General features: G+C 38.2%; 2 protein-coding genes across 7 annotated transcripts; both read right to left on the reverse strand.

Annotated features, from left to right (window-relative positions):
- Positions 1-2: 2 nt before the first annotated feature.
- LOC104086291 (chromatin assembly factor 1 subunit FAS2) lies at positions 3-16501 on the reverse strand. The gene is made up of 12 exons (XM_070175233.1): positions 16178-16501; positions 14411-14522; positions 13287-13313; positions 13082-13154; positions 3122-3225; positions 2824-3035; positions 2638-2734; positions 1179-1251; positions 972-1060; positions 748-886; positions 504-604; positions 3-407 (listed from the first exon to the last, which is right to left on the reverse strand). Exons 1-12 carry the CDS (start codon positions 16289-16291, stop codon positions 202-204), a joined length of 1347 nt encoding a protein of 448 aa, XP_070031334.1. The 5' UTR covers positions 16292-16501; the 3' UTR covers positions 3-201.
- Positions 16502-17826: 1325 nt separating this feature from the next.
- LOC104121556 (uncharacterized) lies at positions 17827-23731 on the reverse strand. 6 transcript variants are annotated; one of them, XM_009633578.3, is made up of 5 exons: positions 23519-23731; positions 20492-20576; positions 19621-19815; positions 19434-19538; positions 17827-18917 (listed from the first exon to the last, which is right to left on the reverse strand). In XM_009633578.3, the coding sequence occupies exons 3-5, from the start codon at positions 19802-19804 to the stop codon at positions 18169-18171; spliced, it is 1038 nt and encodes a 345-aa protein (XP_009631873.1). In that variant the 5' UTR covers positions 19805-19815; positions 20492-20576; positions 23519-23731; the 3' UTR covers positions 17827-18168. The 6 variants fall into 6 exon arrangements, with proteins under 6 accessions (XP_009631873.1, XP_009631874.1, XP_009631870.1 ...); XM_009633579.3 differs by having other exon boundaries at positions 19621-19836; XM_009633575.3 differs by having other exon boundaries at positions 19621-19857.
- Between the last annotated feature and the right edge of the window lie 524 nt (positions 23732-24255).

Here is a 24255-nt window from a genome sequence, read left to right on the forward strand (position 1 = left end):
ACTTGTCTAATTTAACTTAGAAAATAGGTCAAAGTGACTATTTATATAACTGGTAGTAAACAATAAGCAAATGATTTGGCTGACAATATTACTGGTATACATATATACATGAGAAGTTGTCCAAATTTCCCCCAACACTTCCGAGCCCCTAAAAAAAAAATGGAACAAAAAGAGAACTATAATTTCAGAAAACTACCAAAATCAATCAATGGCCATTGGTGTGATCCTTTTTCTGGTAGGTTTATTAGGAATTTGTGGAGTTGATATTATTGGTTCTTGTTTCAGTTCTGTTTTCTCTTCTGCTTTTCCACTATCTATATCCATGGACTTATCACTGCTAATAGTTTGTGGAACATTTTCCTCCTGTTTCTGCTCAATATTTCTATCACCTCCAGCAATTTCTTTCTCTGCAAACAATTTCCAACAGAAACAAAATTGTTAGTCAGGATGAGGAAGATAACATGGATAAAACATTAACCATTAGTTGGAGAAACATAGCAAACCTGGGCTACATAAAGTGGATCCTAGTTCCTCATTCTCAAATTCTAGCAGAGTGCAGTAACCATCTTGGGAGGATAAAGCCAGATATTTCCCATTAGCCGACCTTGACAGTCTCATAGAAATACATCATTGCATTGTTATTTAGGTCAAAAGAAAGAACGAATTAAATAATTTCTACAATGCTGCATGGGAGAGAATGGGAGTGCTGACTGCATTTGGAAAAGAATACGGAAGCTAGGAATATACCATGCTATGTCTGTTATAGCAGCGTAATGAAGACCAGCTACGATTGCTATTGGTTGTACGCTTTCCGTGTCATAGACGTACAAAGAATTCAATGTAGCCACAGCAAAAATAAGACGATAAGGGAGCTTGAAGAATGAGGCTGCAGTCATTAAAAAGGATCGTGGTGGTATCAGAAAATAACACAGCACAATCAACTAAAAAAGGAATCCAGTAGGAGAACCTACAATTGCTTGATCCTCTCAAACTAAAAGTCATGGGGCAAAAGCGTACAGCAACAACAGGTTTGCTGGCACCGGGGAGCATTAAAGCTGGCCTGTGAATATCCAAGGAAGTTGAGACGACAGTATTAGACTGTTGTGATCTAGCTTCTAGAGCGAATATAATGGAGTCACCCTAGTAAATAATATAGTACCAAAGAGAAGAATCCTTGCCTTGAGAGATCTTTTCTGGAAAACACATAAGCAGTGTTCGATGGTTCTGAAGCAGGTGTAAACTTGTAAGAACCTGAAATAGCAGAACACGTCTATATCCTTTCAATGCAGTGTTTTTAAAAGCGTAAAAAGAGATGAGGCCCATGTGGCTTGAAACGAAAAGTGAGAAGTAGAGTTCTCGTCCACCCCCCCCAAAAATGATAATCATAACGATAAAAGTAAACAAAAAAAGAATACAGGTAGAACGCCTTTGATCTACCACATTAGCACTATCACATGAAGAAACAGATCCGAAGAAATCCAAGTTTCTTTCTCTAGAAGCTCTATCTCGAGTATAGTTCTACCTTCCATTGGCAGTAAATTGCAAGAAATGCAAATGAAGAGTCCAAAGATATGTAGCTTAAATGGGAATTATATAGCTTAAATGGGAATTACAACAGCTGTCATGTGGAGATTAACCTGACACTACAAAAATGTCAAGACAGTCATAGAGAGCCATGGGATGATTTTAGTCTGAATATTTGGGTGTACTAGTATTATCTTTTGACCACCAAATGAGGTCCCAATGCTGCATTATTGGCTCACTCTGAAAGTTTAGAAATTTTGAAAATTTCATTAGGTAAAAAAGGAACTGTTTGGATATATATATATATATTAGAATATGATATTTCACAACAGTGACTGAACAGACAACAAAAGGGGTGTTCGTCGGTCGGTACGGTATTTAGACATTTCGGTTCGGTATTCGCTTTCGTAAAATGCTATACCAATACCGTACCTAATTAAATTCGGTATGGTTCGATTTTTTTCCTTTCGGTTTTGGTTTATTCGGTTCGGTAACTTCAGTTTATTCAGTTTGAAAACTAACTAGTGCATAGAGTTATAGACGGTAATATTCTTAATTAAAGTACTCAAAAGTACAAAACTAAAAACATTTGTTGACAAAAGTTTTGTCCAAAACCAGCATATACCAACCTAGAGAGAGAAAACTTAGAGAAATGTCTTGTTACTTGCTTAGAGTTAATTGATGAACTTAGAGAATAAAGTAAAATTTTAGATTTCTTATACTTATGTTATAATTAATAAAATGTGTATTGTGTAATATAATATATATTTCGGTACGGTATCGGTTTTTCATTTTAAAATACCAAATACTATACCGAATACCAAAATTTTCGGTTTCGATACGGTAATTCGGTATTTACCAAATTATGCACATCCCTAGTCACCAATGTCACGTCATTGTAAGAACGAAGAAATATGTTCAAGTCTTCAAGATAAAAAGAACACATGAAGGCTTGATAGATCTTTTTCTTTTCGTCTCCGAGGATGGTTTTCTTTTTCTCTCTTTTTTTTTTTGGGGGGGGGTGGGGTTGGGAGCAGGGGAGAAGATGTAGAAAGAGATGAGATAACTTTAGGGAAACAAGTCAAAAGAATGATCAAAATGTCAAGGTTGTACCTGCAGGCACAAGCAGAAAGGAACCATCAGGGGACCAAGATAATCTTCTGAAGAAAGATGGTAGTGTCTCATCAAGAAAGAGATGATTTTTAGTAGACTGCACACATTTGCATGAGCAAAAGTTATTATGTATGTAACATTAACTTATACTGAAGAAGGCAATAAGGAACTGATATGATATATGACCTTGGACTCATCCGGCTGTTGTGGTTCAACCTTCATAATGACATGTTGACACACAAAATTCAACTTCTCAACTCCTTTTGTTTTAGATGATCTGTTGATGTAAATCCGGCAAGATCTATCAGAACTGAGTGAGGCAGCATACTTGGACAATGGATCCCACGTCACACCTTGCACGTAGTGCAAATGAGCATCCAATATCTGATGAACTGAACCTGATGAGGAAATGGCAGACTGTCAGTATAAAGTTTATTTATCTCTACTTAAAAATCCTTCAGTTAGATCCTCATTTATTTCTTACCTTTGTTGACATCCCATATGATGCATGAATTATCAACAGAACCAGAAATTAGAAAAGAACCATCAGTAGACCACTCCAAGTCCAATACATCCTTACGATGAAATCTGAGAAAGATCAAGTCTTGAGTACTTGTATCGAATAAGAAATAATTTCATTAAAACAATGATTATGCTCCTTTTGTTACAGCAACTCAAAGGCAATAGGTGAAATATCTTATCCATGACTATCGCAGTTGACAGTTTAAGCACTTCCTCGAAGAAAAACTAAGCTGGAAAGTTATGACCAACATTCGGGAAGTCTGTTTAATATGGACTATCAGAATATTATGGATTATTTATATTGGGATTACTTATTATTTAGGGTAGACGTTAGAAAAATAAATTTATATATATATATATATATATATATATATATATATATATATATATATACAATAACATTCTTGTTAAAGTTTGATTAGCACATAAATCCGATTCTTTTCCTGTAAAATCAGTGATTATATAGTGCATATGCTGGTTGATTGCAACATTCTGCATAAACCAAAAAGGTAGCCCGGTGCTCAAATAATCTTGCAGTCACGCAGGGTCCGAGGAAGGGCCGCACCCAAGGGATGTGATGTAGACAGCCTACCCTAATGCAAGTATTAGTGGCTAATTCCACGGCGTGAACCCGTGACCTATAGGTCACGCAAAAATAACTTTACCGTTACTCCAAGGGTCAATTCATTTGGATAATATTTTGGTTTAAGCAGAATGAAGGGGAGCCTACATTTGAGATGAATTGAACCCTTCACCTGCCATTCACAAATGGTTCACCTCTAGAGTCTAGATGGAAAGTAACGGCTGGACTCACAATTACACCCATGGACCATAATCTCTCTCTTTGAGTTCCCCTCAAGACAGGAGGCAATGAGAATCCTAGCAGGTGATTGGTTTTGGAATGATCGCCATTTAACTTTAGAATGGTGGTCACCGGCAACTGGTTCAACCTTAACGAACGATCAGCCACACTGGGTTAAAGCCTTTGGTATTCCTCTTCATGCATGGTGCTCGAGTACTTTCCGCACCATAGGAGAACTCTATGGTGGGTTTGTCGATACAGACCTGGACACCAAGTATAGAACGCACCTTCTCTGGGCTAGAATTTGTGTGAAGGATCCTATAGGCCAACAACCTGAGAAAGTAAATATTGAGGTTGGTGACTAGAATTATGAAATCACTATTCTGTCAGATAAATCGGTAAAGCTCAGTCCAATCGGGAAAAGTGATGCCGGCGAAAGCTCCTTGGGCTTATCGGAGAAGAAGGTATTGTCGACTAATGGGGTTGGTACATCGAGCCAACAAAAAATGACTCCTACTGCTTCAGGGAGTAGGCATGTGGGAGAGCAGGTGACTTCTTTTAATCGATCAGTTAAAGCCAACTTAAGTTTTAATCAACTGAGCCAGAATGTGGATCAAAGCTACTATATGGTCGACCTAAAGCATAAAGCCCAAGAGCAAAATACCAAGTCTTATTGGAAAAGGGTGGACCTAATTAGCACTACCCATTGCTCCAATCAATTCAGTGTATTATCAAAGGAGCCCATATCCAAAGCGGCAGCTGGCGATATAAACTCTAATAGAAATATTAGAGTCCCTCCACCAGCTAACTCTCGTCTCTCTACTATCTCTGATGCGGATGACGAAGCCGACCCAGAGGTAGTGTTTGAGAAAACTACTAAGTGTGGTTCCAACACCAGAGAGGTCTCTCATTAGTCAATCCGACTCTGACTTCTCTTCTTCTTCTGATTTTCTATCTCTCACATGGCATGAGGAAGGGCCGATTCCTCAATTTATACAAAACCCAGTTGTGGCCGAGACATCACGATGGACCAAAATGGTGATGGCGAAGGCTAGCAAAGTCTTCGGGGTCAACATGGCTAGATTCGAACATGAGTTTTTGGACATTATTCTGGAAGAAAGACGGCAATTGCAAATACAACAGAAAAAATTATTAAAGAAACCAACAAAGAAGAAAAAGTCAAAGGAGACAGAACTAGAGAAGCTAAAACTTTTGGTGAATTATGAGGGTGGGGAAAGTTCAGAAAGAGGGAGCACTAGTATTGAAAGGGGCAGGATTCACAAACTCCATTCAGAATGAAATTACGAATTCTGAGTTAGAATGTACGGGAGCTCAATGAAAGGAAAAATAGGGGAACTTTGAAGTCTTTAATTCAAAGTTGGAGAGCTGATATTGTATGTATTCAGGAGACCAAAATCAATGAATGGTCAGATTGTCTTTCACAACATTTGATGGGGTCTAGATGGGCAGAGATGCAAGCCATTGACAACAAGGGCGGGGTGGTAAATTTATGGGGTAAAAGGAATTGGAATTGCAGAGACATTCATCAGGGATCCTATACAACTTCAAATATGTTAGAAAGTGCCCATGAAAACTTCAGGTAGTGTTTTACAGGGGATCTATGGCCCACACACAAACCCTGAAAGAAAGGTATTTTGAGATGAACTTGCAGCAATCCGAGGGCTATGGAATAATCATTGGGCGATTGGGGGTGATTTTAATGTATGCAGATACGAGCATGAAAGGCTCAATTGCAACGATCAAAGGTAATGAAAAACTTCTTTGATACAATTAAAGATCTTTGCCTTATTGATTTGCCTCTTCATGGTGCTACTTATACTTGGACCAAGGGTGAGAACATACATCAGGCTTATAGAATTGACAGGTTCCTCATAGCTAATGACTGGAGTGACACCTTCAAGAAGGTAACTCAGATGGTGCTCCCTAATGTTATTTCAGATCATAAGCCTATAATGCTGGAAAGTGGAGACTGAAAGGTTAACCCCTTATACTTCAAATTTAAGAACATGTGGTTACAAACCGAGATATTGCAATGCATCCTTCATCGCTCTAATTCCAAAGAAAAAAGGGGCTATGGAACTCGGAGATTTTAGACCAATAAGTCAAATAGGAAATGTGTATAAAATCGTTGCAAAGCTGTTTGCTGAAAGATTGAAAAAAGTCATTTGGAGACTTATTTCTGGGAAGAAAAATGCTTTCATTAAAGGAAGGCAGATTACAGATGCATCTCTAGTTGCTAATGAGATTCTGGATTGGAAACTTAAATCAGGGGAAGCAGTTCTCTTATACAAACTGGATATAGAGAAAGCTTTTGACCAGCTAAACTAGAATTTTCTCTTTATGATGCTGAGGAAAATGGGTTTTGGAAACAAATGGATTAAAAGGATAAGTTCTGCACTACCATAATTCAAGCTCAACCGGCTTCTTCTCTCCTCAAAAGGGTCTTAGGCAGGGGATCCTCTCTCACCTTTTCTCTTCATCATTGGCATGAAAGGTCTCAGTAACATGCTAAATAAAGCCAGGAATTTACAATGATTCAAAGGCTTTGAAGTTGGTAGCAGGTCTGGGAATAGAGTGATTGTCTCACATCTGCTATATGCAGATGACACCCTAATTTTCTGTGGGGCTGAAGAATCTCAAGTGCTGCATTTAAATCTGGCCTTGCTTATTTTTGAAGCTCTTTCAGGTTTACACATTAATATGATGAAGAGTGTCTTTTGTCATGTTAATGATGTTTTTAATCTGGAGGGCCTGGCTTACATTCTATGTTGTAGTAATGGCACACTACCAACTACATATCTGGAGCTTCCACTAGGAGCAAAGTTCAAGTCATCTAATATATGGAGTGGAGTCACTGAAAAAATTGAAAGAAGACTAGCTAACTGGCAAATGCAATACCTTTCCATGGGAGGGAGACACACTCATCAACGTCTTGGATAACCTTCCCACCTATCTTATGTCTCTATTTCCCATCCTAAGAAAGGTGTTGAAGCACATATACAAATACCGGAGGAATTTTCTATGGGAAGGATAAGGAAGGAGCAAACTCATAAATTCTACTTGGTTAATTGGAAAAAAGTAACACTACCAAAGTGACAAGGTGGCCTAGGAATTAGAGATCTCACAGTCCATAAAAAGAGCATGCTTATGAAATGGCTGTGGAGATATTCACAAGAGGATCAAGCCCTTTGGAAGGAGGTGGTAACTGCAAAACATGGCAATAAAAATCACTGGAGTACCAAGGTTAGTAGATCACCATATGGAGTAGGACCTTGGAAGTATATCAACAAGCTAGGGGAAGAGTTTTATCACCAATGCAAATTTAAGGTAGGCAATGGAGCAAAAATAAGGTTATAAATGGCTGGGGGACTCAACATTGCAAGCTGATTTTCCGAATCTTTATTCAATATTCACAAGAAAACAGTCAACTATTTCACAAAACAAAGTTGATTATTCTTGGAACCCTTTATTCAGGAGGAACTGGGAGCTGCAAGATCTTCTCAACCTACTGGAAAGACTGGGGACAGTCTTAATTAATTATCAGGCATCAGACAGACTCATTTGGGGGAATAAAGTCGATGGTAAGTACTCTGTGAAGGCAGGCTACTACACACAATTTACTCAAAATGAAATGTTAATCAATTGGCCATGAAAATTAATTTGGAAAACTAAGCTTCCTCCAAAGGTGATTTGCTTTAGTTGGATAGCCCTCTATGAAGCCTTGCTCACTCAAGTCAATCTTAGCAGAAGAAGCATCCCCACAGTCAACAGATGCTACATGTGTCAACATGCCTTAGAGACCAATAGACATCTTTTTTTACATTGTACAGCTGTTGCAGATGTATGGAACATGCTCATCTCAGCTTTTGGTCTTGACTGGGTTATGCCTGAGAGTGTTAAAGATGCCCTGGTTAGCTGGAGCTCATGGAAGGTTGGGAAATCCATCAGGAAAGTTTGGAAGATGATCCCTGCATCCTGCTTGTATTTTCTGGTGTGTCTGGACAGAAAGAAACACTAGATGCTTTGAAGGCATTACTACTCCAAATTACGTTCTTAAGGCTAGATGTTTAACAAGTCTTTGTAGTTGGAGTAATCTCTCCCCTGTCAATTCCCCTTGTTAGTTTATAGATATGTATAGTGTAGTCTTGTCCCACATTGAAAGAGGAGTAATATCTCCTTGTAGTGTATAGCTATAAATAGGGACCTCTTGTATTGTATTTATTCATTCAATATATCAATAACATATTTTCTCCCGTGCCCTCTCACATGGTATCAGAGCATTAGTGAGAAAAGATCGTTGTGCGTCATTCCAGCATTAACCGGGAAGAAAGAACTTAGTCATCGTGTAATTTTTCCGGTGACCTAAGGCTTGTCTAAGTGAAAGTCACTTTCTGTCGGTGTTGTGCTAAAACCAACACCACCACCAGGTAGATCACCCTCCGACTACCAATCCCTTGAAATTTTATCCGGCAGAAAAGCCGCCACGCTCCTCCACGCGCCGGAAACAACTTTTCCGGTGAGGGTTCCGACCACTTTCCGGCCATTTTTTCGCGAAACTTCTTCAGGACAGTGTGTTCTCCTCAAAATTCCGAGCCTACCCATCTAATTCAAATCAAATTCCGGCCACTTTTATATTTTTCGGCGTGAACAGTGACCTTCTGACAATTTTTTGAAAATATTTCTTCAGGACAGCTTGCTCACAAAGGAATTCCGAGTCTATCCATCCTGGTTACAACAAATTCTGACAACTTTGGAATTTTCCGGCGAGCTACAGTGTTTCCGGCGTGAACAGTGTTCCGACGCAGAACAGTGTTCTGTTTTCCTGCTGTAAACAGTGTTTTCAAGCTATTTCTTCAATTTTCTCACAAGAGTTACTTATTTCCACTATTTCAAGTTAACCCTACTACTACAAATTGTAGCGACATGGGGACCGATGCTTTGAATAGTCGGATGGTTTCTTTAACAGAGTATATTGAGTTCCTTCAGTATAAAGCATGTAAGCAGACATTGTCTGAGATAGCTTCTGTTGTTCAAACAGGTAATAGCGTGACTTGTTTCAACCCAATCTTCATCCTCTGAGTTTTGGGTCATTGATTCAGGTGCATCAGATCATATTTCTGGTAACAAATCTCTTTTCACTACTATTTCGTATTCTCAATCTCTTCCAAAAGTCACAATGGCTAATGGGTCTCAAACCATGGCAACTGCAATAGGTCAAGCAAGCCCACTTCCTTCCTTACCTTTAGATTCAGTCCTTTATGTTCCTAATAGTCTTTTTAATCTTATAGTTGTTAGTCGCTTAGCCAAATCACTTAAATGCGCTGTTTTATTTCTTGATGACCATGTTTTTATACAAGAACGCAGTACGGGGCAGATCATTGGTACCGGGCGTGAATCAAACGGACTTTATTACCTTATCCTTGCTAATTCACATGGACTCACATCTTGTCTTCCTTCTACAACTTGTCCTGTTACTAATTCACCAGATTTATTACATAAACGGTTGGAACATCCCAGTTTGTCAAAACTTCAGAAAATGGTATCTGGTTTATCTCACTTGTCAGCTCTAGAGTGTGAGTCATGTCAGCTTGGTAAGCATACCCGCTCCCATTTCCCTCGACGTCTTGATAATCAAGCAGAGTCACCTTTTACTTTAGTCCATTCAGATATTTGGGGTCCTAGTCGGGTCAGTTCCACCTTAGGATTCCGCTACTTTGTTAGTTTCATTGATGATTATTCCAGGTGCACTTGGATATTTTTGATAAAAAATCGATCTGAGCTGTTTTCTATTTTCCAGACCTTCCACGCTAAAATTCGAAATCAATTTGGGGTTTCTATTCGCACATTTCGTAGTGATAATGCCCGAGAGTATTTGTCTTCCCCATTTCAGCAGTTTATGAAATCTCATGGGATTATTCATCAAACATCTTGTCCGTACACATCTCAACAAAATGGGGTAGCTGAAAGAAAGAATAGACATCTTATTGAAACTGCTCGTACCCTACTCATACAATCTCATGCTCCGTTGCGTTTTTGGGGATGCCGTTCTTACATCTTGCTATCTTATTAATCGTATGCCATCTTCAGCTATCCAGAACCAAGTTCCATTCTCTGTCTTGTTTCCCCACTTACCTTTGTTCTCTCTTCCACCCCGTATCTTTGGAAGCACTTGTTTTGTCCATAACCTTACTCCAGGAACAGATAAGTTAGCTCCTCGTGCTCTTAAGTGCGTATTTATGGGTTTCTCGAGAACACAAAAGGGGTATCGATGCTACTCTCCTGACCTCCAGCGCTACCTTATGTCCGCTGATGTTACCTTCTTTGAAACCCAATCATACTTCACAGGTTCAGGTCATCACTTAGATATTTCTGAGGTACTACCAGTTTCATCTTTTAGAGATTCAGTCACTCCAGCTCCACCACCTACAACTCCAGTTGTAGCTCCACCACCTATAGCTCCAGTTGTAGCTCTACCACCTATAGCTCCAGTTCCACCACCTACAACTCCGGTTGTAGCTCCACCACCTATAGCTCCAGTTCCTCCACATAATCCAGTTCAACCTTCTGCAGCTCCACCATTCTTGACTTATCATCGTCGTCCACATCCAGCATCAAGCCCAAGTGATTCACGCCCCGCATCAAATTCTGCACCTACTGCGGACTTGTCTCCTCTTAGTCAACCAATTGCACTCCGCAAAGGTGTACGATCCACACTTAATCCTAATCCCCACTATGTCAGTTTAAGTTATCATCGTCTGTCGTCACCACATTATGCTTTTATATCTTCTTTGTCCACTGTTTCTATCCCTAAGTCTACAGGTGAGGCACTATCTCATCCAGGATGGCGACATGCTATGATTGACGAGATGTCTGCTTTACATGCGAGTGACACTTGGGAGCTTGTTCCTCTTCCTGCAGGTAAGTCTACTGTTGGTTGCCGTTGGGTTTATGCAGTCAAAGTCGGTCCGGATGGCCAGATTGATCGGCTTAAGGCTCGTCTTGTTGCAAAAGGATATACTCAGATTTTGGGGCTTGATTATAGTGATACTTTCTCTCCCGTGACTAAAGTAGCATATATTCGTCTCTTTTTGTCCATGGCTGTTGTACGTCATTGGCCTCTTTATCAGTTAGACATTAAGAATGCTTTTCTCCACGGTGATCTTGAGGAAGAAGTTTATATGGAGCAACCACTTGGTTTTGTTGCTCAGGGGGAGTTTAATGGTTGTGTGTGCAGATTGCGCAGGTCACTATATGTTTTGAAACAGTCCCTCGAGCTTGGTTTGGTAAGTTCAGCACAATTATTCAGGAGTTCGGCATGACTCGCAGTGAGGCTGATCACTCTGTGTTTTATCGGCATTCTGCTCCTAATCTGTGTATTTATCTAATGGTTTATGTTGATGATATTGTTATTACTGGTAATGATCAGGATGGTATTACTAATCTGAAGGAACATCTCTTTCACCACTTCCAGACTAAGGATCTGGGCAGATTGAAGTATTTTCTAGGTATTGAGGTCGCTCAGTCTAGCTCAGGTATTGTTATTTCACAGCGGAAGTATGCCTTAGACATGCTTGAGGAGACTGGAATGATGGGTTGCAGACCTATTGACTCTCCTATGGATCCGAATGCTAAGCTTCTGCCTGGACATGGGGAGCCTCTTAGAGACCCTACAAGATATAGGAGGTTGGTTGGCAAATTGAATTACCTCACAGTGACTAGACCTGACATTTCTTTTCCTGTGAGTGTTATAAGTCAGTTTATGGATTCTCAATATGATAGTCACTGGGATGTTGTTGTTCGCATTCTTCGGTATATAAAGTCAGCTCCAGGCAAAGGATTACTATTCGAGGATCGAGGCCACGAGCAGATTGTTGGGTACACAGATGCTGATTGGGCAGGATCACCTTTTGATAGACATTCTACGTCTGGATATTGTGTTCTAGTAGGAGGTAATTTGGTCTCGTGGAAAAGCAAGAAACAGAATGTAGTTGCTCGATCTAGCACCGAAGCCGAATATCGGGCCATGGCTATGGCGACGTGTGAGTTAGTTTGGGTCAAGCAGTTGCTCAAGGAGTTAAAGTTCGGAGAAATCAGCAAAATGGAACTAGTGTGTGATAACCAAGTTGCTCTTCATATTGCATCAAATCCGGTATTCCATGAGAGGACTAAACACATTGAGATCGACTGTCACTTTGTCAGAGAAAAAATACTTTCAGGAAATATTGTTACAAAGTTTGTAAAGTCGAATGATCAACTAGCAGATATTTTCACGAAGTCTCTTACTGGTTCTCGTATTAGTTACATGTGTAACAAGCTCGGTACATATGATGTGTATGCACCGGCTTGAGGGGGAGTGTTAGTTTATAGATATGTATAGTGTAGTCTTGTCCCACATTGGAAGAGGAGTAATATCTCCTTGTAGTGTATAGCTATAAATAGGGACCTCTTGTATTGTATTTATTCATTCAATATATCAATAACATATTTTCTCTCGTGCCTTCTCACACCCCTGAATCTTTTTTGGACTTTGTTAGCTCCTTAACTTTAGATTAGACCTTTTGTAATAGAGCTAACATTGTCTTCTTTTTTTCTCTATTCCTTTGCTCTGTAAATTCTGAATTCTGCATCTTCTTGATGCCTTCTATGAAATACATTAACTGATCAAAAAAAAGAAAAAACATTACTTGTTATCTCACACTGCAACTGTTTCATGTGGTTAAAATATCCTATAATCCCAAAAGCAAAACCCTCGTCTACCTACCTGCATCCACTAAACAAAGTCAGGCTACTCAAATGCCAAATAGAACTATTACTTTCTTCAAACATCAGGCTAAAAATTTATTTGACAAGCATAAAAGATAAGGATCAGAATACGAAAATGCAGGACAAGAACCAAACAGCATTTTCCGATAATTCCCTGGATAAACCATAAAACTCAAACCAGAAAAACAGTAGCTAATGTTTCATTTTCGAGCCAGTGCTCTCAAATGTATTATTTTCCAGTTCCTTTCAGCATTTAAAACGCAGCAAGCACTCTATAGCTATCCCTAAGAGTACTTAGAAATTCAAAATGACAATTGGACCAAATCAAAGGCTTACGATAACGTCTTCAGGACTTTCCATGTTTTACTGTCATCTGAAGAATGAAGCTTCCAGATGATGAGCTCACCACCTACATCAGTAGTAGTACTCTTAAAATACAAAGAGACATAAATAAAAAGTGGAAAAGAAGAAAATGCAGCAGAGGAAAGTTAAATCATTTGATCTTAGGCAAAATGGAGAGATTTATAGGACAAGTCTATACCATCTGCACCAGAGGCCAAATGCTCTCCTGCATATTACAGAAAATGGTATTCAGTTTTTTGACTAACTAGATAGTACAAGTATATTATCTAACAGATTAATAAATCAGACAGAGGCATGCATCAAAAGGTCAGTTATAGTAAAACTTTTGGTAACTACAAAAGTTGCTAAAATGAAGTACCCACAGTCGCACAGTTAGCAGAAACTTTAACTTTTTCAACAAAATGATCAATCCAGAGAGGCAAGCTAGGCTTGTAATATGAATTGACTTTGAAGTAAGTCAAATAAAACTACAGAAGACTGTCACTCTAACCCTCCATCACACTGTTACACGCCGAATCAAATGCTGCAAATACTTGCAGAAACATCCATTTCTGTTGTTTCATTCGTAGCAAGAGCAACCTTCTCTCTCTACACAGTCCAAGGTAATTGATGATTTCGTGAACCTCATCACAACTCAGTATCCAACACGTCTGACTGCAAAAGAAGTTCCACACTCCACTCTGTATTTCCAGTTCTCAAATAAACGAGATCTCAACTGGATATCCAGCAAAAAGATTCTCACTACAGGAATTTCCGAATTTATAGCAAAAATTCCAGAAAATCATCTAATAATATCTAATAGCTGATAATCTAACTTTCTAGTATTAATCTTCTAAGCACCACAGAGGTCACCTGGATAAAAATACATTTTGCAGAAATTATTAGTTCAAGAAACTGGCTAACAAGCCATCAGCTTTCTGAAATTAAAGGAGGTGAAAACCTACAAGACTAATTCAACGATAGCAATATTTGAAAAAAAAAAAAGCTAAAAGAAAAAAGAAAGAACCAAGTTCACAGCCCAGTGCAGCTTAAGTAGAGTCAGCAGATAACTATATCAAATGCCGACCCTCTAGAAAACCAATATTACATTTTGCCTCACTAAAGTATACAGAAACATAGAGAAGAAAGTCAGTCATTCAAACACCAACATACACATAAATTGCATGAAACAACCTACAGCTTCAGAGGAAACTCCAACACCCCACAGAAGATAACCATGTATGAATTCTTGCCTCGTAATAATGCTTTAATCAATGTAAAATTCAAAAATAGATACCACAACCTTTTAACAAAGCCAATTACCTGAAGGAGAGAACCGAAGTGCATTAACAGCAGAACTATGGTAAGAAAGGCTAGTCTGGTATGAAACTGAAGGCGCTTTCTTCTCATTTTCCCCAGAATCAATCACCCACATCTGTTGAAAATTTTATGAACCCAATGATGTCATATTCCATTCCAAATAAAAATGGTATCAATAAAGTAAATATGTTAGTGCTTTATATATCAGCTAATTTGAAACTAGTGGTTAATACATCAACATGGTACAAGAAATGTGTCCTTAATACTCCTTGTGGTATGATTGAAGGTGCTAATTGTGCCTTTAGGAATTAAGGAACGTGGAATGCAGTATTGATTTTTTGTGCTCAACACAAGCACATTAGGAAACCAGGGGATCAAAATTATGCTTCACTGGTGGACTTTCTTGACCAAGCTGGGTAACTACAAGAGGCAGTGAAAGTCGTTGAATAATGCCAATGCAACAAATTCAATTAGCTTTGAATTGAAGAAAATAAATCTTCAGCTTATGTGGGTGAAAAGGCTTATTAGTTAGGATCTGTTAGCCCAGGCGTAGTGCGACTGCTTATAAATATCACGAAGCTACCAAACCTAGGAAAATGCTTACACGCCAACATGTTGAGGTAAAGATATTTCACAACTAATACCAGACAGAGGAGAAGCTAGATGTAGCAACCTCTGTGAGCATTCATCTGCTGTAACAACAGAAAGATAGCTGGAGGCCTATTCATTCAGGAAGAGTGAAATTTTTGTTCTTATAGTTGTTGGAAATTCGCACTAGCATAACTGATGGAATTGTCACTCCTGTTACATCATTTCTTTCAACTTTTAGGGGCATAAAGGTGGACCAACCTAAGATAAGCACGGTGAAAATAGTAAGGTCTGTTGCTGTCATTCTTTTAGTTGGATTATTTTGTCTGCATTGGACAATAAACAGATTTGGTTGGACGTTTGCATTAGTTGTGATGTTCCTTTTAATAGGAGTTATCCTGCAGCTGCAAATAAAAAAGTCGTTAAAAGGAGCATATCCACACTGCAGTTATTCAATTAAGGCTGTGTTTTTATTTATGGTCTGTTGCTCCTCCTCTCAATGGTTATGAATTAGTCAACAAAGTAAAGAGTTTTTCGAGCCAGTGCAAGGGATCATAAACTCCCTGAAGAGAAACATTGTAGTTGCTTGGTTAACTGGATGAGTACATCTGGGCAGTTAGATATTACTCTAAAATTCATGAACAAGTTTTCTAATTAGACTAATGTGGGCATTCATCGAAATGATACTCAATTGGTAAGAATATCACATGCTAGGAATATTGCATCAAATGCCTATCCCCAACTCTCGCATGATGCTGCAAAGAAGACGATACCCTTGCTGACCTTTCAGGGCCAATTTTTGCACTTTCATTTTTCGATAGTCTTGTTAACATGAATCATTCTACACGACATCAGAGATGTGACGCACCAGAAGTAACTGACCATGATTAATGATGCATGGCCTTGCCGCCTTGGAGATGGTGTTTACTGTATTTTCATTTCCTTTGAACTTTAAAGGCTCGAATTTTACAATATCATAAATATACTTTGCCGGATTGAGAAAATCAAGATAGAAACTGTAAACTAGTGAATAAAAAATAAAAAATAAAAAATCCGATATCTCCGAGGAACCAACTAAAATAATTACTAAAAGCAAAATTCACCATGCAAGAAAAATCAAAGCAGAGTCAAAATTTAGAAGTACCAGAGGGAAATGAAGAAGGGTGAAATAGTAATTTTAACCTTGATGTCATAGTCGGCGCCACCAGTAGCAAGAATGCCGGAGAGATGGTGAAAATCGAGGCACAAAACGGGCTTCGTGTCGTGCCAATTGATCTGAACTGTACCTCCCTTCATTCTTTATCTTCCTTCCCTGATCTTTTTTCCACTTTTTTATTTGAATTTATTGTTTGGGGGGATTGAAGAAGGAGGTAGGGTTTAGAACTTAGAAGAGCAGCTGGACGGTGAGTGATTTTGTGGGATAACTTTGAGATTTGGCGGGAAATTGAGGGCGCCTTAATTTCCCTTTTTCTTTTCTATTTTTAATAATTTTTCTCTCTCTTCTCTTTTTCTTATTTCTATCTGTTTGGTGGATTGATCCGAGCAGGTTTATTTACAAATCCCCTACTTTGGACTTGAATCCCCTACTTCATTAACTCCGTACTCACAACGCGCGGACCTACGTTGTGGGTTGAGGGGTCACGGGACCCTGTTAGTCTCGGCAAAAATACTGTATATATATGGGACCCAATAAATATTTAAATTGTGCCCCCAAACAGAGAAAGGCTGATGGAGGAGTGTTTGTGTTGGGCAATTAAATTTGCTCATGGCCGGATGACGAGGGTTCGAAACCCTACTTCAGCCTTTTATCCTTTTTGTTTTAGTTCTTGGAATATAACAGTTTTTATACTTAATAGTTAATACTCTGCAAATTGCTTTATTTTTAACTTTTATCTTCTTTTTGAATTCAACTATAGCTTAGTACTAATATACATAATAGTCAACTTAATTAGTTTTATTCTTTTTCAAATCTCTACCTTAAAATTAAAAGCCTCAAATTGCAACATATCGCTCCACAAATAGAAAAATTAGAATTCTTCTTCAACAATCACTTTGACTCTGACTCGGCAATGGCAACTGAGAGTTTGAAATCCCTGTTCAGTTATTTGACTATTAACATACCCATAATCTTGATTTCTTTACTAAATTTTGATAATTTACAGTTTGGACGCCCTTTTGATCATTGGCCTCTTTTTCATTTATTAAAATACTAATCATACTTAATCAAACACCTTCCCTTCCCATAGTATCCATTTTACGAAGAAATCTCTCTTTGTTCGGTGCTTTCTTTTTCTTTAGAACTTCTTTTTGTTTATATTTGAATGGTAAGTCATCATAATATTAAGATTTCAAAGAGTTACACACCAAATTTTATCGCTAGTAACTAGCATACTGTGGTGCACCCGTCTTGCTCTAATCGTGGGTCCGCCTCTGCTCACAACTTTAAATCCAAGTTTTTGTAACCCGTAAGACAAAAGTACAAGAAAATATCGTTTAAGAATTACCCCGGGTGACTTCAGAAAATGTTATACTAAAATAGGAATGCTGCAATTGCATTTCTTTACTTTCTGTTTTTGTTTTTCTAAATATAGTAGTAGTCTAGTATTTAGTACTAAGAAAACCACATAATTAGTATGAAACAAAAATGCATTTTCTCGTATCTTATACTCCACCAGTCTGCCTGCTTTAATCTTAAATGGGTTAAATTTCAGTTTCCCATCTTTGGAAATATCATAAAACAAGTTTAAAGTGATATCCTCAACGTTGAAAAAAAATCCCCTTGACAGAGAGAGCAGTAACGCTTGCCATAATTGGTTTGCAGGTGAGAAATATGATCAAACTGCTGAGCAAACGTCTATTTTATAACTTCGAATAAAACTCCTACATGTATGGACGACATGAACCATTTTTACATGTTCAGCAATACATGAAGCAATCCTCAAACTCAATCTACTACTTCTACGAACGTTCTCCAAATCGTTTCGTCAAACATTATGAACAGAAAACAGAATGGAATAGATGGAGGTAAGGAATAAAAACATAAAAGGAAGGGGGAAAAAAAACAGAAGAAAAACGAGAAAAGAGCATTCCCATATCATGAAGCTTAAAACCAATCAAGGGAATGAGAAACATAAGATGGAGGCAAACTAAAGAATACACAACTCTAACCGCGCCTACAAAATATTTGGGAGCTGAGCATCCAATCTTTGTTGCAGCTCCTTGACCTTGATTGATAACTCAGCAGTTTGCTCCTTGTAGCTCCTGATCAGATAATCCTTCCCTTCAATCACTTCTTTTAACTCATCTTTTTCGCGCTTCAGCATTTCGAACCTTTCCCCATCTCCTCCTCTTCCCTTCTCTGAGGTATCCGAATTTCTATCAATTTCCAGGTGACCATTTGTGTGACCGTTCATATGACCATATCGGACTTCAGCTGGCCATACAGGTACTGTTGGGGACTTATCGCAAGAACCCACTTGTCCAACGCAATGATCTGCAATTGCCTTCCTCAACCTCTGTATCTCTCTCTCTGAATCAAACAGATCCCTGTTTGCAGCGTCCAGCAATGACTGCAGATGGGCAGAATGCGACAGCTGAGTATTGAGAGAACCCTGCAACTCTACAATCTGCTCTTGCATCTCTAATATTGTTTCGTCCCTTCTCTTTAACTGTAGTCTCAGCTTTTGTATCACTTCTCGCTTGCTGTATATGTCAGAACCAGATTCTGAGACGCATGGCGACTCGGAGCTGTTCGAGTGATGAAATGGTTTCTGTGGCAGTTCAAGACGGTCAGGAGAGCTTGACCACGGCCCACCATTCTCTTTATTGAATTCAAGGGCAGGAACAGTCACAAGAGGGAGCACCATTTCAGGCTCAGACCCATTAAATTGCGGCTGCTTTATAACCCCCAATCCTCCAGCTCCTGTCTTGTAAAAATAGCAAATGTTCATTAACTGCACTAGTTATTTGGTAAATCTCCTGTTTTTGTAGAAAACTCAGCATAGAAGATAAAAACTGATCCTAAGTGGTAGCTAGCGCAACATGTATACCAAGAAAAGCATCATATCGATCACATGAGTTCTCCTTCATTATGTTTCAATCTTTCACTTGACATCACCATAACCCTCTTAAAGCAAGTAAGATAACTGTAAATAAGTCTAATTTGTCAAGAAGACCGTGTCTAATTTTTCAAGTTAGAAGGCAACCACAAAATCAACATTAACAAGCATAAGTTGTTTACAAATGATAGTTTCGATGCATACAACTATAATTAACTTTACTACTTCAAATTATTTTCTCACAAAATCGGGAGTTTAAAAACTGAACAGGATCATTGGAAGAAGATGATGCCAATATCAAATCACTAGCCATGTTTTTTACTCCAAAAAGAACAACGTAAATTCTAAAAACTCCAAAAGGATGGCAAGAGTTTACGTACCTGTATTGCAATTGTAGCAGCCATCATCATCTTGGGCAAAATAATAAGTACTTGACTGCAAATGACCATTTCCTAACTTCCTTCCTTCAGGAGATTTTTCGTTTCCTGCATTTTAAGCCGCTTCTCATATCTAAGAGGGCAGAATAATTTCACAAGACAAACCAAAATGCTTTAAACACTATTGGACCTTTTAAACTGCTGGTGGTCTTGTTCTGTTGTCTCGAGTCAAGCACCTGCTTCAGCTTGTAGCCTAAGCGAACAGATAATGTACTTAATAATGCACTGCCTGCAATTATGACCCAGTTTGGCCCCTCACTCTGAACACCTTTGGACCTCTGGGACCTTGGCCCCACATTGGTTCTTGGTTTCATTTTCGGAATCACTGAAATGGAAGATGGAGAAGCTGCAGACCATCAAAGTAAGCCTATATATGAAATGCAGCATAACGTCAATTTATGCCACGAGAAGCACGGTTTTCTGATCACTCAAATCAAGTGCATATAGGCTAATTGAAAAGTATTAACACTATATAACCACAAGAATTTTGCAGGTAAACAAGTCTAACACAGATATTTGATAGGGAAAAATATCCAGAAAATCCAAAGGTAAGCTGTCAAGATAAAGTCGCTGAACTCTGATTATCGCCAACATGAGGGGATTTCCAGAGTCATGTTTATTTATAATATTGCAAACACTTTAGTTATTAAAAGGCAGAAAAGCAAAGTCTACAATGGCAAAACTATGTGGAGCTCGATCAGACTTTGAGCGAAGGGTAGGGCTTTTTCCCTTTGATAAAGAACAAGTTATTTGAAGGAGGAAGCAATTTTCTATAAAACGTAAAAGTCGACATATAAAATTAAATTGTTCTTGCTAGTGTGGTTCACATTTGCACTTTATTTCCTTTTTTTCTAAAAGATACCAGAAGAATAAGTACCAGAGTGTAGAACAAGCAACAAGATTCCCAGAAGAATAAGTGCCGGAGTGTAGAACAAGCAACAAATTCCCAGTTCCCAAAAGGAAAGGTAACTGCAATCATGCAATTCTAATAGCTTAAATACCTTCACATCAAGTGCTGGTGCCACACTTTCATGAATCTGACTATAGTAGACGGTACAATAACAGTAGGACCTCACAGGAAATATTCTGAAAGAAAATGCAACGAAAATCACAGCACTTATTATCCAGAAGAAACAGAATAATAAGGAAAGAAGTAGTTAATTAGAGTACAAACAGAATTAGCTCCTGTAAACATCCACTGACATTGCAATTACAGTAACCTATTGCATGCTTGCTCGTGTAAATAAGTTGTATGTGTGGAACACGCTGCTCAATATTTAGCACTCAGAATCTTAAAATCGTACATTCACTTGGTTCATTGAAAATTGGTATACAGCATGAATCAATAGTTCACGCTGGGGTCATTTGGTACGCGGGATAAGGTGTGGGATTAAATTATACCATGTTCGGTTGATGGTGGATAAATTTATACCGTCAACCGAACATGGTATAAATTTAATCCTAGTATTAATACAAGATATCTCACCTTATCCCACGGTATCCCATCAAACTTAGGATTATATTATACCACCCCCAGGTGGGATAAATTAGTCCCGGGATTATAATCACAGGATTATAATTCCGGGATAATTTTGTCCGCGTACCAAACGACTCCTAAAGGCTCGTTTGGTACGAGGGATAAGGGATAATTAATCCCTGGATTAAATTTGAGATGAGTTTATTCCCGCGTTTGGTTGGGATAAATCGCGGTATAACTAATCCCGGGATTGTAGTGTTATTTTTTATCCCTATGGGAGGGTGTGATAACAATCCCGGGATAATTAATCTTGGGATAACTTGTTTCCCAACCAAACGACCCCTAAAAGTTTCTATGGGTAAAGCAAAGAAGGCAGAAAACAAGAACTAAAGAGCAGGTTGATGTGTTGTAGAAGAGTAGAAGCTGTAGGCCACTTCCAACCTCTTGGTGGTGGATTGGGATGTCCATCATTAATTGAACATTTTGAAAAATAAGTAACACAGGAAAGGAATTCAATTCAAGAAAATAATTTTTTAAGGCGGGAGAAGTAAGCTGGTTATGGAGAAAGCCGCCCAAGGAAAAAGGGCAACTATTATTCATCAAAAAAAAATCCGAAGAGAAGAGAGAAAGATTTATTTAAAATCAGCAGAGGAGGTGTAAAATTCCATGGTGTCTTTCTTCCCCTGGGAACGTTCAAGGCACACTTTCACTCTCCTGTTTACCCAGTGAACTGACAGAAAGAGTCCTAGTTCTAATGTCATTATTGCACCCGATGAAGTAAAATCTCAGACTTGGATCCTTTCACTTAAAATGGCTAATTAATACTAAGACAATTGTAATGGACAAGAACTAAATATTTTGTTTTAAGGCAGAGTAATATCCCAACCTTGAATAACACAGCAATGTATAAGTCACACAATATACATACACTCACAGACAATATAGGATAGAAGATCTGAAGTGAAAATGTGAAATGGACAACATAATTCCCGAATCAGCTTTTCCATGTAAAAGAAGCAGTAAGCCTATCAGAGCCATCAAATGAATGTAAAGACTAGAAGATTATAGCAGATTCAGAATGGCACCGATATAAGGAAATTGTCAATGTATCAAAGTCTTCTTTGGTCAGATGAGGAAAGCTAAGATCTTAATGAGGCAAATTCGTAAAGGTGACAAGAAAAAGAGTGAAAGAAATGCCAGCTTTTCTGCACGAGGGCACGGAAAATGATATGTTTGACATCATTTACGTTTGAATTTGATGACTAACCTAACCCTGTAATGCAATTATCCATTTACTTGCCCTCCATCACATGATAGCCTGCTAACTCATACTCTTAAACATGATCCAGAACTGCCAGAAAACCAGATAAATGCGCAACAAGCAGTTTTCAACAGCCCATGGCTGAGCGTTAAAAGTATATTAAGGTAACCACTAAAAAGATAACTTAGAAGCTGCTTTCTAGCCTAATGAGGACCAGGTTAAATACTGGATGATGGTTTAACATTCAAAAGTTTTAACAAGCAACACGCTAAACACCAAAAACAAGCACCATTTTCACATGGCTGAATATCGATTCCTGCTTGTGAGATAAATTGTAACTCTTTCAAATAAAATAGAAGTCAACCTCGAATATATAAGACGTAAAGTATGACATCCGCCAGCATGTTACCAGCATACGCTGCCTATTATAACTAATTGAAATTGACATATGCCCTTCACTTGAGGCAGCAAATAAGACATTAGACATGCATGACCATCTCTTTTGAATTTCCTCCTTCCAAATAATTTTGACCTCATTGGTCATGTAGGATATCAAATGGCTCATTGAGGTATAGGTGCATTCAGAATCACAATTCAATTATCCACCAACTCTAGCTATCTTTGACTTCCCATAATACAACAAAACGAAACCCGCAGAACTTCTATTTTCACGAAAACAGATCTGTCATACAAACCCACAGATTCAATCACCAAAAATGGCCAGAACGGCGTAAACAGCTAATAGGTGGAGACAGGGATAAATACAATTTCTCCCTTGTTACGTTCCCTTGTTTTTACTTACATGATCAAACACAAAAATATGCATTGAAATGAATAAACGCCAGTACAAAGACACAACATCAACAATAACTGCTGCGCTCAGCCCCAAACAAATTCGGGGCAGCTATATTACTCCATTTAAATTCATCTCATGCTAATATTATGCAAATACAAATAAAAGTATTAGAAGAAAATTTCTCGTTAAGCTAATCTAGACTGCTAAATGCACATAAAACACACAAGTACACAAAAAAAAAACATCTATTTTGCACACACTTAACAGGTCATAGCAAATTTAAGATGAAACTATCCATAGAAAATTAGAAATGCAAGACCCAGGTATCAAAAAAACACAACAAACAAAGAAAAGACGAAAAATACAAAACCCAAATGCCACCAAACACACAAAGACACAAACCGACACAAACCCACTGATTTCTACACATTACAGAGACCATAGCCAATGTAAGATGAAATTCCCCAAAATGAAAAGGGCATATCAAATAGTACCTGATTAATGTGGAAGATGCATCTATTTGACCAAGAACTGATAAATAAAAGAAGTTTCTGGCGTAGGGTTTTGTGGAATTAACAAACACTAATATTACTGAACCTTCTAATACAGGCGAGACTGGCTTAGGTGAGTGGGGGCGTGGCCAAAAAGAACCAGCTAAAGCAAAAGCGGGATTTTGCCTCTTTGGTTATGGGAGGGGTGGGGTGGGGATTTTGCCTGTGGATCAAAATTCAAGAATTGGTGGAATTTTCGGGGGAAAAGTACAAAATATTTTGCACGTCGTACAAGTATCGGATTCCACGTTGTCGTCTGACTATGAAAATTATAATTTTATGTGGACTACGAAATCTGGGGCCGTTAGAACGGAACTAACGGATTCAGCGTTAGTGATGCTTATCTGTTTTCCTAAAATTATGATAAAGCAATATTTTTACATTTTTTCCCTTTATATTTATAATAAATCAAGACCATCAAAGTATGTGATGGTAATTGGGACGGATAAGATCAATCTACTACTATCAAAAAATATATTCGAGCTTAAAAGTAAAAAAACTATGTCTAGAAATGGAGAAATTTCAGTAACGTTTTCCTTAAACAAATCTCACATCCTATACCATACTCGCCACGAATATAAATTAATCGATCAAAAAGTTTCGAATAACTGATTGTTATAAAAAAGAAGAATTTTATTTAGTTGAAATTTTATAAATCAAATCAAAAAAGTGAAATACTT

This window comes from Nicotiana tomentosiformis, chromosome 5 (genome assembly GCF_000390325.3).
Source record: "Nicotiana tomentosiformis chromosome 5, ASM39032v3, whole genome shotgun sequence".
Taxonomy (NCBI): Eukaryota; Viridiplantae; Streptophyta; class Magnoliopsida; order Solanales; family Solanaceae; genus Nicotiana; species Nicotiana tomentosiformis.